General features: G+C 41.2%; 1 protein-coding gene across 1 annotated transcript; it reads left to right on the top strand.

The window, feature by feature from the left end:
* The first annotated feature begins 9,593 nt into the window (after positions 1-9,593).
* LOC112968118 (protein NDNF-like) lies at positions 9,594-14,573 on the top strand. The gene is made up of 3 exons (XM_026069995.1): positions 9,594-9,769; positions 11,825-11,958; positions 13,222-14,573. The coding sequence occupies exons 1-3, from the start codon at positions 9,594-9,596 to the stop codon at positions 14,571-14,573; spliced, it is 1,662 nt and encodes a 553-aa protein (XP_025925780.1).
* Positions 14,574-15,670: the final 1,097 nt, after the last annotated feature.

Below are 15,670 nucleotides of genomic sequence, written 5' to 3'. Positions count from 1 at the left end.
TTTCTTTGCATACATTTGTCTCTGGTGTAAACCCAGTCCCTGTAAGCACTGTGTAAAGACTAGAATTTCCCAAAATTGTCTGCAGTCCTGTTTACAGTGCCATCACCGCCTCTTTCCCCCATCATAGGACTTTCCTGAGACCCTTCCATGAGTCCAGGGATTTGCCCATGGAGACTAGGGCTCACTGAAATACAACAGAGGCACAGAAAGGGCAATATCTCTTCTCCCTGCCCCAGATATCTCAAGTAATTCTCCAGAATGAATGTGCCATCAGAGCTGCCTTAGTTTTCCATAGTTCCCCCCTTGTGCCATAGAAATCTCCTGGGGTAATTTAGAGGAGTCATGGTAGGGATAAGTGAGCCTGACTCATACTCCTGGGGGATAGAGATGAGGCCAGGTGGTTCTGGAGTCAGGACAGAGTCACTGTTTCTGCACAGACTCTAATGGATAGCCCATAATATACAGAACATGGGGGCCAAACATCTGCCACAGGAAAGAGGGAGCACAAGGAAAATGAGCTGAGAAGAATATTGCAAAGGAACCCTCTCTTCCACCAAAGGGCTGAGCAGTGCTCACTGTCACTGCTGTTAGAAACTACCTGGAAGCGTAGATGTTAAAGTTATGCCAGATCCAGTGCAGAAGCAGTGATTCATTCCATTTCACTATGAAATGATACCAAGCACTGTAAAGTGTCAGCTTTCAAGTTCATAATTTATAAATTAAGTGTAAATAGCCCCTATTCTGAGCTCCTCTCCAGCCACTCACTTATCTTTCCCTAGTGAAAAATTAATGAGTCTATAAAATAGCTTGTAAATTTAGAGCAGTCATGTTCAAAAAAAAAATCAACAGTGTGACTTTCCTAAAGACCCTGAAGCATTAGCTTACTCCAGCCACTGCTGTTAATCACAGGTCTCAAGTGTTCTACTATGCTACAGCAAAGATCTTCCAACTCATGCTAAGACTTCTGCTGCAGACCAACATGTGAGACAGACTAATAACCATTGACTGCTTTATCCTATGTCCTAGCATAGCAATTCCTGCTTTCTGCAGCCTGTCAGACTGCTTCCTTCAGGGGGTGCTTGAGGACTTGCATCATCTTACCCAGGATGTCAAGAGAAGAATTAACAAGAAAATTTTTATAATCAACTTTTCTAAGTGGAAAATTCACCCCAGGCAAAACTTTTGGTCTATGGAAAGGAGCTGAACCAGATCTGCTAGCTCTGTATTTCCACCGTGAGGATTCCCTAAGGGACCTTTTGGCTATATCGGGACCTTTTAGGCTTGCCCCTGGACAAAAAGCTGTGTTAGTGGTTTTACAAGGCCCTCTGCAACTTTGCAAGGACCTGTACTCCTGCCCATTTGTGTGCACATTTACCAGGCCCATGTAAAGATCAGAGAGGAATAGAACACAATCGTCAGAAGGAAGTAGGAGACAGGTAGGCTGAAGAACACACTGGAGAAGGCACAGCATACAGGGGATGTCAGGGTTGTAAAGGAGACCATAACAGAGAAGAAGCATGGAGAATAGGCCATAGAAAGGTCTGGAGGGCACTGAAGGCACAGGAGGAGGTAGGAGTCCTAAATTCTTTTGCCAATGCATGCCTGGAAGCACTGGCTATCAGACCTGGCATGGAGGTCCCTGCCTTGCATGCTGTTTTGACTTGTGTGAAGGGAGATTTTGCTGTTCTCAAAAGCAGGAGGCTCAATAGGGTGGATGTAAAGGAGGTGGAATGGCTGTTTAGAGGAGGGAATGTTTGTGTGGGGTCAGTAGCTCTGAGATCCCTTAGAAATAGGTAAGASGCTTGTGCTGAGCTTCTAGTTATTGCCATAATGTAATGATCACTGTTAATGGCACCCAAAGCCCAGAGAACCTGAATATTTATGGCTACACTCAATGCTGAGACTTTCTTTTGGAGCAGACGGGGTAAGACAGGTACAAAGAAGGCTTTCCAGGCAGTTGAAGACAAGCCCCAGTCTACCTCCATTCTCTTCTTCCATCCTGGGAGCATTTGCTCAACACCCAGATAAACGTGTTCAAAAAACAAAGACATTCCATTTATCAAAATGAATTGCTGCTTACTGGTCTGTGCTCAGCCAGGGATGCTGGAACAGGAGATAAGATTTCATTGCTGCTGTGGCAAGCTAAGTCACAGTGGGGGATGTTCTGTATCACAAGGGAGGGTGGTATCAAGTGATGTAGGATGAGATGGCTGTAGGATAAGCTCCATGATTTTCTCTTCATTTTTATACTTAACATTTGGAGGGATTTGCTCAATAAAGAATTTTTGCTAAAAACCGTTTCACAGAAAATAAACTCTTATTGTTAAGCTCTTCCATGAAATACCCAGCTTTTTTTAATTGAACAGAATAACAAAATTAGAATAAACAAAGCATGGGGATTATTTTTCCCCTCCTGTATACATATGCATGAGTATGTTTTGTTTTCCCTCTTCTATAGTCTATCTATGCCTATCATAAACTGTAGGTTCGCAAGGACAATTCATGACAAAACTGTCAGATTTTATGTCAGATAGATGTAATGTTAACTTATTCATGAAATTCCTCCAATCAAACATTAAAATGGATACTATTCCTGTGGGGACAAGACGGAGAGATGAACATAATAACTTTATCTCTGCTGCATGTAAAATATTCATAATTGAGCAGAAAGCCTGATCCCAAATGCTTAAAAATATAAGGCTGGGGCAGCAAATGTGATTGGATTTCTTATAATCTAATAATTTTGCTCCATATGTGGCCCCAAGAGGGCAGTGAAATGTTCTAAATGAAACCAGCACCTACAACGTGAAGGGCTTCTTGGTCACATTGAAGGTGTTTTTAAAAAACTTAGGGTGTAGGGCAGGATCAGAGAGCCTCCCTCCAGAGGAGTGAAATTTGGCAGGCCTGCACTTGATTTAAGAGCAAGATTCTGGCTGTTCAGCATTCCCTGCTCCTCTCCAACTTGTTGTTAAAAGGAATTAAACCGGCACTTGAGAACCTCTGCCACAGAAAACACTTGGATATTCCTTGTTCACTACGGTGGATTAGTTCTATTTATGTTAGTTTAATCCTTTGGTATGTAAAACAAGCAACACTGTAGCTAAAAACAAAATACAGGATTACCCTATTAAAATGGTGCACTGATTATGGACAATGCCATTTTCTTCCTCTGAGTTTTTCAATTGAGATACTCAGCAGCTTTTAGCTAAGCTGAAAACCTCTTGTTCTTATGCCATACTGGCCCAAAATAACAGTTATGCTGCTTTGATGGTTTAAAGGTAATTTTGTAGGTGTTTTCTAAGTCATTTTTTAACAGGACTTAACCTAAAACTCTGGCAGCCTGGGGGTACAGCAAAAGGAAAAGAAGATGAAAATAGCAGCTTAGGACCTTCAATATGTTTTCCTCTTTAACTCATGAAGAAGCTGTTAGTGCAATATCGAATCCTGGCTGGGGACTTGGATGTTTTTCTGTTGCACTGAACTTACTCTTGTGGAGGAACAAAGTCTGTCATAAAAATAAGAAATTTTCCCGTTAAATTGGATGCAGTAATTCTCAGAAGCAATCTCCCATATCCTGCAAGATCAGAGCTTTGCACAGAAACCTCCCCTACATCCTATCTATTATTTCTCATTGGACTCTTCTGAATAACTGTAAAAATACAGAGTTAAGAAAAAGGAGAGGGGTAATCCTGTCCGTAATCTTTAGATAGTTACTTACTAAAAGACCCTTCAGGGCTATCTTTAGTTTCAACATCACCAGAGAAAAAAATCATTTTCAAGTATCAGCATCTCTTCCTCAGGAAGGGACTGCCAAGTTAAAATACTGTGCATCTGTAGTTAGCAGACATAGCAGTCAGCACTATATAACCCCATAGAGAACTTTTCAATGTAGATATGCCAAAATGGGGGCTATGAAGCCAAAATGTAAAAAGCCATTAGCTTTTACTCTACAAAGCAAACATGTAATGCCAGGATAACCCAATAGCTTCCAAAATAACCGATTCCTGCGCTCTTCACCTGGACGCACACTGCAGGAAGATTCCAAGTCTGTTTTTGACTTATGTGCAATTCCCTGTCTCTGCTGCTTATTAATGCCTCTGAATGGGAACAGACCAGAGCTTTTCTTATCAGACAATCCTTTGAGTGCTTGTGCATAGCCAGAGTTTGAAAAAAAGTGGAAGAAACAGAAACAGCTGCCCCACTACCATACCCCTGGCAGGTTTTAAGCTCCAGACTTTTGCTTAGGCTTCTCTGTCACATCTTTAAAACAAACTGTGATTCTTTCTGGATCCCAGCTGCGTATCTAAGAAGATATTTTCGAGCAATAGCACTAACTAGAAGTACATTAGCTTCTCAAAGACATATTAGGTCCTGGTAGCTGTCAAATATTGATTCTGAGAATCCCTCCACTTGGGAGGGGATTTTTACCAGAATTTGCACCCCCTTTCCATACCATTAAAACAAGTTAGAAGTTAGATTCTTTTGCCAAGAGGAATAGATTGTAACTTGCAGCCATGGAAAATGCAAAATGTATTTGGATGCTATAATTCCCTCTGCAGATGTGATATGGAACACATTCAACAATGTCAGACATCCATGGTTACTTCTGCTCAGGGCTTCTATGAACACACCTCGTAAATGCTAATTAATTTAGAAGATAATTTGTAGGCAGATAGGTAGTTGGGAGCCAAAGACTAACGATTTCAACTCAATTGTTTGTAGGATGTATGCGTGTGTGAGAGAGAAAGGGAGAATATTACTTGCCTCATAACTGAAAGACTAGATTTCTATTTCCCCATGCATTTTTAATGTGCTTACAGAGTTTCATGAAACAGAACTCCCTGGGCAGGGCTGGGGGCACAGGAAAGTTGTCTGTGTTTGGGTTATTGCCTGGGTTACAGCCAGGGCCTTATCCAGCTGGGCTGTGGATGGGAAGACTGCGCAGTCCTGCCACCACTCTCCTGAAGGTTTCAACGTACAGCCCTTCACACAGGTACCATTTCCTGATGAAGGTGACCTGACCGTCTCAAAGGTGGGTTGCCAGGGCAGTGGCACTGCCTCACCAGAAATAGATGTGGTCAAATTTTTGCACACCCACTGCCAAGTTTGAAGCAGTGTGGAGGCATTCTGCATGGGGAGGGCTGGGCAGTCCGTGCAGCTCCAAGGCGTGCACTGAGCACCCCTTCTGCAAGGCATGCTGTAAAAGGGCAAGCAAACGCTGCGGGCAGGAAGCGCGGTGGGACAGCTGTTGGGGACTGCGGGAGGCTCCTCTAATGTGCAGGATCCTTTATCAGAATACGGAAATGGGGACTGCAGTTCCAGGAAATTCATGTCTGAAGCTCCTTGGAGCTGGAACCCTGACTGTCTGACTTTTTGCTGAAGTTTCAACAGAGCTTCTTTGTTTTTAGTGTGACCGATCTTTTAGAAGAACTAATACATAAGAGAGTATAAACCAAGCCTCTGATGTCAAAGGTGGTCACCTCTGGCATTTCTGAAAGGTGTTGATGTCCAGCAGGTCTTGGGACAACAGCAGGATCTCTTGAACAGCCCTCTTGAAGTCACTCATTCAGCTCTGAGAGGCAGCAGAACTTGCTGGTTGTAGACTACATTTTTCTAGGTGAGAAGATGTTGTATCAATTTTATGCCAAACTGTTGGTCTGATTTATCCTTGTTATAACTCCACTGAGTTCAGACAAGTCATGAATTTAGCTCTTAACTTTCTCAACTGAGAATTCTTGTTTTTCCTTCCATGCTGCTTCAGCGAACCTCTAAATCTACCCACATACATCCTGCTCCAGCAAAGCATGTAAGCAAATACATATGGGAGGTATGCGAGAAACCATAGTGAGATGAACTGGACTACTTCCATACTTAAACCATACAATCTCACTCACCTGATGTCCCGTTCATATTATTCAGCAAGAGACAGAATGTTCCTTTCCTTGGGAAGACTCCCATTGGCTTCCCTGGAAGTTGAACTGTGCCCTGGGTAATGGCTTGTCTTGATGGCAATGGGGAGGTCTGGGAGGATGATATAGTGAGTCCATTCCTTTTATAACAAACGTGTCTACCACTTTTATATTTACTACCAATTTTACCAGAAATGAGTGACGTCTGCTCCTGAGCCCTGCCCTACGATCTTGCTACTTAGCAACAGAAGTTCCTTTACAATTGTCTCTGCTCACTTCCACCCATGAGTCCCTCCAAATGTCAGTAAAAACACGCAGTAGTCCCTGCACTTATACTATGGCTAAGATCTCTTCTCTCATGCCCTTCTTTCAGTGCATTTTTTCATACACCTCATCTGATGAGCCAACTTACCCTGTGACTCCTTCCCTGATGCCTCAGGCCAAGAAACTAAGAAATACAAGCAACAGAAGAACCCTGGCTATACCACTGCTCTTGCTGCGCAGCAGCAGGCTTTTTCAGGGCCATGGCTTTGCTACAGCTGCTTTGTAACTCCAACTGCAGAAGCGATTGTTTGTTCTTGGTGAGTGGTTTCCCATGCACTCTTTTCCTGCCTGCTTCTCCAGCCACGATATAGCCCATCCACTTCTGTAGTTTTTCTTAGACAGCCTCAGCAAGCCAAGAAATCTGCATAGCTCTCTTCAGTAGATTCTTGACAGTCTTCAAAGGATTGCTATTCCAGTCTGCTTAAAAAATTTAGAGTATTCCCTCCCTTATAGGTTTTCTCCCTTCCCTTTAGTGAGCCAGTCAGCACCTGCTGGGTCATAAAAAACATACTGAAACACAGTACACCTGAAACAAGATGAAATTTCTCCAGTGCTGTAGGCAAAGAGATTGCACGTTCCATTGAAGGGCTATCAAGCTGCTAATGCAAAACTAATTTTCTGGAGGAGGTTGCTGTGCCCTTGGCTGCCTAGTGTTGTGGACTAACAAGGGTTAACTGTGTTTGCTCTCTCTCTCTCTCTCTGTGGCTCACCCCCTCCTCCTCTCTGTGCATTTCTGTCGAAGACTTGCTCTCTGGCCAGCCACCAGTGGGATTAGGCTGCTCTAACAGTCTGGCTGACACTCTGTGCAGAGAATAAAGTCTCGCTGTCTGGAGGAAGAACACAGGAATGTGTTTTGCAGCCCTCCAGAAAGAATTCTAGAACTCAAAGAGCAAGAATTAGAACTTTGAAGACTTCAAAATTATGCAAGTTTAAAATAAACCCTATAAAAAACAACCCAACAAAATACCAAAACTCCTTTTTTTTTTTCCTCTCTCTCTTTTCTTGAAAGACTGCAAGCATTTTAGTTACTATGTCTGTTCAGGAGCCATATGGAAAAATCAGTTCTATCCTGCTAAACTGGTTGCACAGTTTTGGTTTTCATCTGTCTACAGAGATCTGAAAAGTCTATGTTGTTTTATTTTATGCTTTTTCAGCAAAGAGAGAGAGAGTGGTCTGGGGATCATCTTGCCAGGAACAGAATAGGTAAGCAGAGTATTTTTATGTAGCATATTTCCAAGCATCTGAGAGTATACTGTGTAACTGAGAGAAATCAGCCTTTAGGATGATGTTCTCTTTGGGATAAGCTGATTATAGGTTGGTTGGTTTGTTTGTGTTCCTAGATGAGAAAAGCTGAGCTGCCGTGGTATCAGTTCGGTTTGCAAGATCCTGTCATTTAAGCAGCAGAAAGATTAAAAAAAAAACAACAAAAAACCTCTCCGAAGTGCAGAGCGACTCAGATTCCACTGTCAAAGGTAAAGCAAAATACTTTGGGATTATATGTTGAATCTGTAAACTATAGTTAGACTAAAAGAATGACAAAGTGCCGGAGAAGTGCCTTAGTGTCATACAGAAAGCTATATTATAAGAATATTAAAAATGGAATTGATATGATAATGATCTTCTCAACTGTTCTTTTGACTTGTTAGCATGGTTGTTTAATCTTGCATTCAGTCAGGTGCTAAAAATATTACAAATACATATTGAAAGAGGAAGGGAAGGAATATCATTACTTTATTAGGATGTTAAATTAAATATTCAGATGATCTGGCAGTGATAATTTTCATAATAATCTCTCTGGTATTAAGAGATATGTCTTACTTTGGCAATCACTAATGAAAACAAGTTTCATATATCAGAATCTACAGAGGTATTCAATATTGTGTTTAAATATATAGATTTGAAATAGATTTACAATGGAACTGGTCCTTTTATAAAGTCACTTAGAAAGTTTAATTGTAAGGGACAGCAGCTCTGCTTCCTGACTTTCTGACTACCTGAGACCTTCTGCACATTTGCAGGCACTGTGAGGAAAGTACAGATTATAAAGGATGCAGCATTTGTCTTTCATGCTCTCTTCCATCATTGGCTAATAATCAGATTAACCAGAATCTTTACTCCTTCTTATTGTTTGTAAGATGCAATAAGCTGTTTTTCTTCCTCAAAAGGGTTATTGCTTACAGAGCTCCCTCTGCTTTCCAAATCCTTGAGATACAGCTGGTACCTGTTTTAAAGGTTTATTCCCTTTTCCTCCCTTTTATGCCCCTTCCATTTCTTCATTTTCCTCACTTTTTAAAGCAGGATATGGCAAACAGAAAAAGTTGTAAGGATAATGAACAATCTCATGTAATAGGTACTGTCAAAATTTCTTGTCTTAACTGGATCCTTCTGCCTGTGTAGCTCTGTACAATATAAACAGCACAGTTTAAATAACATCAGCATTTTCACACATTTTTTTTGAATTGTTTGAGCTGCATACATTTCTTTCATAGATTCTAAGCTGATAATAAAGCCTCTTGGCAAAAGGGTGGGGGGACATGCATGATTTTGGAAATCTCTGGTAAGAGCGACTACTACAGAGCTGTTAGAGTTCCAGTGAGGGGCAAATACTGAGATGGGTTGGAAATGATGCTGCTATGAAAGCAATAGGTACTACAAGATTTCATAACAATTTTACCAGTTGCCCTACAGTGACATAGCCTTCCTCCAAATGAATACACAAAGAACTGAAAATCTCCTACAGGAAGTACTAGTTTAGGGATTCTTACCCAGGATCTTTTGCTTTTCATCTGATAGCATTTACCTGCTCTGAGAAATTTATTTATTTATTTATTTTTTACACATACCTATAGTCATGATGGATTTACAATCTGTATACAAATAAAAATTAATGATCCCTGACAGAATGGCAGAAATAGCGTTAGGAATGTAGTGACCTCTTGTGAGTTTGAAAGTGGCAGATAACTGAGAATAACCCAGGCTTGAAAATTAGTAAATGAACACTATAAATGAGGAAAAATATTTTAAATGTAGTTCTCCACTCATTTTGTCAGTAGTTCATTTTTTTCATAACTGTCTCATCCTATTGCACTTTGCTACATTGACTATATTTTTTTTATAATAACAGACTTCACAGTGGCTTCTGCCATTAAATCTTTGCAGAGAGATTTGCTGAGACAAAAACATTTCTCCACGAATTTTAAGCAATTTAGCAAAATGCAGACTGCCACCATTTGAATGCCTGGCTTGCTGTGATTATCATAAATACCACGAAAGGCACAGAAAGAGAGTGTTATTCATTATTTTCTCCCTTGAGATGGCAGTTTTCACTCACTTTTATCATCTCACTTCGTAGTGCTGAAGATGTCCTGCATCTGGTTTTATCTGCCCCTCCATCTTCTCATGGCTGTCTGTCTGTGTTATTCCATAAGAGCACCCACTACCAGTTTCAAGAGTGATCTCTTCAACTTCTATCATTCCCTGATTCTTGCTGATGGTAAGGAAACTACAATTCACCTGCTGAAGGATATACCTAAAAGGTAAGAGCAAATCAGTCACTCCCATTCTCAGCTCCATCCCTATGACACTAGTAACCGCGTGCTACCAGCACAAAGTCAAGAACTACTATATGCCTGCAGAGCTGGATCGATGTCCACTGAATTTGCTGAGATGAACCATGCCCTATTTCCCACTCAAGTGTCCTCCAGTGTTTGTAGCTGTCATTATCTTGCCCTGGAATGCCCCTCTCAGATAAAGTTCAGATTCACATCTGCATTTCAGGTGGCTTTCTGTGTGTTCATTAGAGGCCAGCAGGAGAGCTGATACAGAACTGGTGGGCTCCAACAGCCGACAGCTGTGTCACATGAAGAGCTGGGCTTCATAGCTGCGGAGGCACATGGGCCTTGCTACATTCACTGAAAAATACAAGGATTTCCCCTAGCAAACTAACTGCCCAAATTGGTTGAATATATGCACAGACTTCTTACCTTTTTTTAATCAGAAAAACTTTCAATGTACTGCATCCTGAACTTGTTTTCATTAAAAGGTGCTAAAGCTTGCTAAGATCAAAACTGTTTTCCATATGGAAATTCCACAGATTCTTTACTTCCCCAAAATATCTGCAAATTTTTCTGTCAAATCTAGATATACAGGTGGCCTCGATTTTATAACTGCACTGCATAGTAGGTATCAGAGACTGACTGATCTGCCTGTTTGGGAAGAGATGCACTTCAAGTGGATTAGTCAGAATCCTCTTTGGACAGTAACCAACACATATAGATTTTGAAGTACACCCTAGCAGAATGGTCATGGAGCAGAGGGTGAGCCAGATGGTTCAGTCCTAATATGTATTGCACAGAAAGAAATTGGAATGTGGCACATGTTATATAATATGACAATGCTCACAAGATCAAAACTAGGAGCTCTTCAAGTTAAAGGGAAATGAGTTTGGGAAATCTAACATTTTTTTTAGTTTTGCTGTGTTCTTGTGGCATAACAGTAAGAGTTCAGTTAGGAAGCAAAAAACCCTTCAGTTTAGACAAATCACAATCAAGTAAGAATCTTAAGAACCTCAGTTATCCAAATAGGAAAATAGGAGATGACAAGTTCTGGCTTCAATTAAAAGACTTAGCACTTGAGAATGTGGAAATGCTCAGTGAAGGTGAAGGCTTAATGGCCCAGCAGCCCCACCCTGAAAGTAAGCTAGACCTTTAGGATGACATAATCTTTCCATAATGAATAGGCTTGTCTCACCAATGAACAAAAAACTGAAATTCCCTACGTTTAACAGCAGAGTGAGCTAACCAAGGCCAAACATTTCTGTGGTTGTACACAGTCCATATATACTGAAACAGCAGAAAAAGGCAGAAGCAGAAAAAGAGCAAAGGGGTGAGACAGGAGGCTGGGCTTTACTGTAAACAAGCAGGAATCAAAAATTGACTGAGTAGACTGATGGCCCTTGCACTGCTAACACACAGCAGCCTCCATCACGAAAGCAAATATGGTGGAACTTGCCTGGCTCAAACTGCCATTGACATCCGATAATCTTCAGGACTGGATAAAACTATTCTGTTCTATCCACACCATCTTACATACATGAAGAGCTAGGTATATATGGTATACAGAGCAGGTATAAATGAGGGTAGATACACTCTAAAGGCTTTCACTGAACCCCAGTCAGGAAATTCTGGTAAAAATGTACCAAATTCCCCAGAGTTATCCAGAGGGCAGTCAGTTTACCACATTCATCATGCAAAATGACAAGGTAAGAACTGAGATATTAAAGTCCTGATAATCACCTGAAGTGTGTTAAAACTCAGTGGGAAAAATATTGCCTATGATAAGTGGACAATACTTCCATTGAACATTTGTGGATTAGAAATAAGCACAGCAGCTATTCTTTCTACAGACGAAAATTTCAGACCTTCACTGTCCTGCTGTGTCTTTCAGACCTGTCACTGTCACCGCACCTGGAAGGGGAGCTGTCATTTCTACCTACAGCAGAGTGAACCACATCAGAACGGCCAGTTACTAGGAGCCTCCAGCAGACCTGAGTATCCTAAAGCTTTTGCTCTGTTTTTAATCCACATTTACAGGTACTATTTCGTTCTGGAGGAAGGCAGAGCCCCTGCACCTTTCACAATAACAGTGACCCCCTGTGATGTTCCCATTGAATGGAGCATACTCATACACAAGGCTTCAGCAAGTTTCCCTGGAAAAGCAGCACATGGTAAGACCTTCAATCYGCTTGAGCAGGGATGAAGAAAACCACTGGATGTTGTGTTAAAGGAAATTCTCCACAAGTTTAAACATTTCATGCTCCCCTCTCCTGTAAACTTAGCCACAGGCTTAACAGGACACCCCTGTCTCCATAGATGAATTCCTGGCCCTGCGAGAACCCACGGGATTTTGCCATCAACTCAAGTAAATTCAGGATTACATGTCAAAAAGTCAAAATCTCAGGGTAATATTTAGAAACAACAGGGGGTGTTTGGGGTTCCACAAATATGGATGAGCTTTAGTAACTGTCTGTACTGGCCCAGTCTCCCCTCTGCAATCTTGCCTTCTCTGGTGACAAAGCTAAAGTGATAGTAGTAACGTTACCACATTGGAAAACACTGCTTGTACACCTGGATCTTCATGCATAGTGTAAAACTCACCTTCTTCCCGAGGAAATCTTGCTCTACACCATTAGTAGGGCAGGCTTTCCAGTCATCCCAGATTGAGGGAAGAGCTGTCTCAGCTGTTTCTCTGTGGCCTAGGCCACTTCAACCAGTCATTTTCTGGTTTGCTCTCCACAGTAATATGCAGCACATTAAATTGTTTGATTTTCTAGGAATACCATCTACCATGGCAATAGGCATGGTGCTACCTTTAGCTTAAGAGGAAATTCCATTCTCTCTTCTGATTTCTGGAATTAATTTTTCAAAAATCTAAAATCTGGAAGCTGCCATTAACAAGTTCATACCTGTCGGACAGGTACACGCAACTGAGGAGTTCAAATAATGTTCCTTTGAAACGTTAAGTTTTACCTCTTCATAGGAGACAGTCAGTGGCATAAAACTAAACCAAAAAAACCTCCTTTCACAGAAAGTGTGAGTGTCCTTGAAGTAAAGTACCCAAAGAGGCAGCCATAGGAAGAAGAAAATTGTAAGGATATCAGGTATGATATAAGTCCAAGCTTTTGCAAGTTGTGGTTTTATAATAACAGTCTATTTGAAAACAGGGGTTAGGACTGCAGCCACACTCAGTGCTCTCTCAAGCTAATGCTGCTCTGAGGACAAGGCCTATGATTCCACGACTGTGCTGTTAAAATAAAAAGCTGCTCAGATTTTCTTTAAATAAACTGCCAATACCAAAAAGAATTTTTAGTTATAATTATTATTTTCAGGAAGGAAGAAAAGAGGATGTTCCCTGACATATGAACAATAAAACCTAAGTGATGTGCTGTATTTGAGGCCTATTAAAACAGAAGTCTGCTCTTTCCTTGCAGGTGATCATGACACCCAAGAGGTCTCAAAATCTCAAAAGACTCCAAGCATGGTGTCCACAATTTTTAACTATAAAGGAAATTCTGTAGAGACCTATGTGGGTATGTCTTCTTATTCTGCTCTTTACATGCTAGAGTTCTTATCCACTGAGCGAGATACACACATTACTGTGCACTTAACAACTGACACAACATCTGGCCACCTCTATCCAGAACTTCCAGTGGATCCACGTATAGATGTTATTGGCATTGGCCATACAACAGTAACTCTAGCTTGGAAACACAGTCCCTCTGTCCTGCAACACAGAGAAAACATCCAATACTGTCTTCTAGTTAACGAAAAACACAACTACAAGAGCTTGTGTGCTGYTGAGACAGCAATCAGATCCTCTGGAATGAAGCTGCCGCCTACATTAGTTTTGTCTCTCTCTCCGTACCTTCTTGAACCCCAGCAGGTAATGATATTGTCCAACAGTGAATTGAGCATCATCAACAAAGCTAGTAGTGGGGAAGTCAGGCAGATATGCATGGGCACCAAGAACACTTGCACAGTGCCCAATCTCAGTCCCAGCACTCAGTATTATTTTGATGTTTTTGTTGTCAATCTCCTCACAAATGCCAGTGCTGCTTACACCGGGACATTTGCAAGAACCCTGGAAGAACCTGAACCTAAGATGATGGAGCTGAAAGATGGGAAGGTGATTCAGGTCGTCCTGGATGCGAAAAAGCAGAAATTCTACAGTCTGCAGTACCAGGCGAGGCACAAGAGAATCCAGTTTACCTTTCAGTCATGTCATGGCCAAGTCCGGGTTCACATAACAAAGAACAGTAAAACAGTGGCATCAGAAAACATTTCAGGGCTGAGGTATTTCTCACTGAAGGGAAACCTGCTGGACACATATTTGGTGCAGCTGAGGTCCACAGAGCAGTCTAATTCTTCTGTGAAAGTTCAGGTGTCCTCTCATTTCCACAAGCCCTTATTTCCACTTCTTCCAGAGAGCTTAAAAATCAAGTCCTTCAGTAAACTGAGGACCTGCAACTCTGTCACCATTGCCTGGCTCGGAACACAAGAGGAGAGCAAATACTGTGTGTACAAGAAAAGGATTGAAGATCATCAAGTGTGGATGGAACTGCAGAGTACAGACAGGTGTGCTGGACCTGAATCTCGGCACAAGTCTGAGAAAGTGCTGTGCAAGTATTTCTATGACATAAACCTCCAGCGAGCCGTCACCACAGAGACCATCAAAGGGCTGGATGCAGGGACACTTTACTTGTTTGATGTTTATCTTATCGGGCCATCTGGTATCCCTGTCAGATATCACAGCAAAGTTGTGAAGACCAGGAAAAAATGTTGAATCTCTTCTTCAAGAGATGTTTTGTAGTGAATGAATGAAGAATAAAATCAAAACCTATGACAAATCCATGTCATAGTTGTACAGCTTAAAATATGCTGAGGCATAAAAATAAAAAATTCGAAAGCTGTGAGATTCCAGGGAGGCATCATCTTAGTTGTCTAGATCATTCTTCTTACTTTTGCATCTTCTCTCCTATATAAGTTTTTCTCTCGGCTGTTTCATTCAGACATCAAAAACAGCTGTGAAACAAACCCATGCACACAAAAATAAAGTACCCACAATGGGACTCATGAGAAATCAATTGGTTACCTAAAATGCATGAGAAATCCAATACAGAAGTGCTGGGAAATGCCTCTCAAAGAGCACACATCATTATTTTAGAGTCCCACAGAGTTTTCCACTTTGTGTAACCCCATCAGCTAATGAGTAACTTAGAGACCCCACAAGTCAAGCCGCCTTTGAGAAACTGGATTTCCCTGCTGCTTGAACAGTTTGCTGGGAAGAAAACTAAAAAGCTGTAGAACTGGTGTCAGGTTGGTACAGCTCTACAGCTTGAGTAAAGCAGGTTCAAATACTCCTTCCCCCATTACCTGTATGTTTGCTTTGCTCTCAGTTCTACAAACTGTTCTTGGTGAGAGATAGACAAAGTTCGAGTCAGGAAGTAGTTCTAGATCTGACTTTGCTTCAGCTGTGGGTGTATATGAATACAGCACTCTGGTTCTGCCCATTGAGGAAAGGTTTGAGTAAGGAATTCTGTCATGGAAAAGAGGCTTTTTCTTCTACGGTGTCTGCTTTCAAGCCCATATCTATCCCTGTGTGACTCCTGAGTATAATAAACTCATTCTTTACATCCTCAGCCCAGCCTACATCAATGAATGTGTTGCTTTAGGAAAAAGTAAATGTGGTTTTCTTATTAAATATCATGGAGAGAGAAATATTTGTAGTAAAAAACTTGACAAACAAATGGTTATTGCTGTCTTGATTTCCTTGATTACCTTTTTAGATGACACAACAGAAAAGGCATGAAAAATATTTGAAAAAAATTAAGTCTTCATAAAAACTTACGTTCAATTTCAATTATCAGCAGAAAAGACTTT

This window comes from Apteryx rowi, unplaced genomic scaffold, assembly GCF_003343035.1.
Source record: "Apteryx rowi isolate R43461 unplaced genomic scaffold, aptRow1 scaffold_30, whole genome shotgun sequence".
In the NCBI taxonomy this organism is placed as follows: domain Eukaryota; kingdom Metazoa; phylum Chordata; class Aves; order Apterygiformes; family Apterygidae; genus Apteryx; species Apteryx rowi.
Note: the sequence above shows the minus strand (reverse complement) of the source record. Positions and strands in the feature narration are given on the sequence as shown.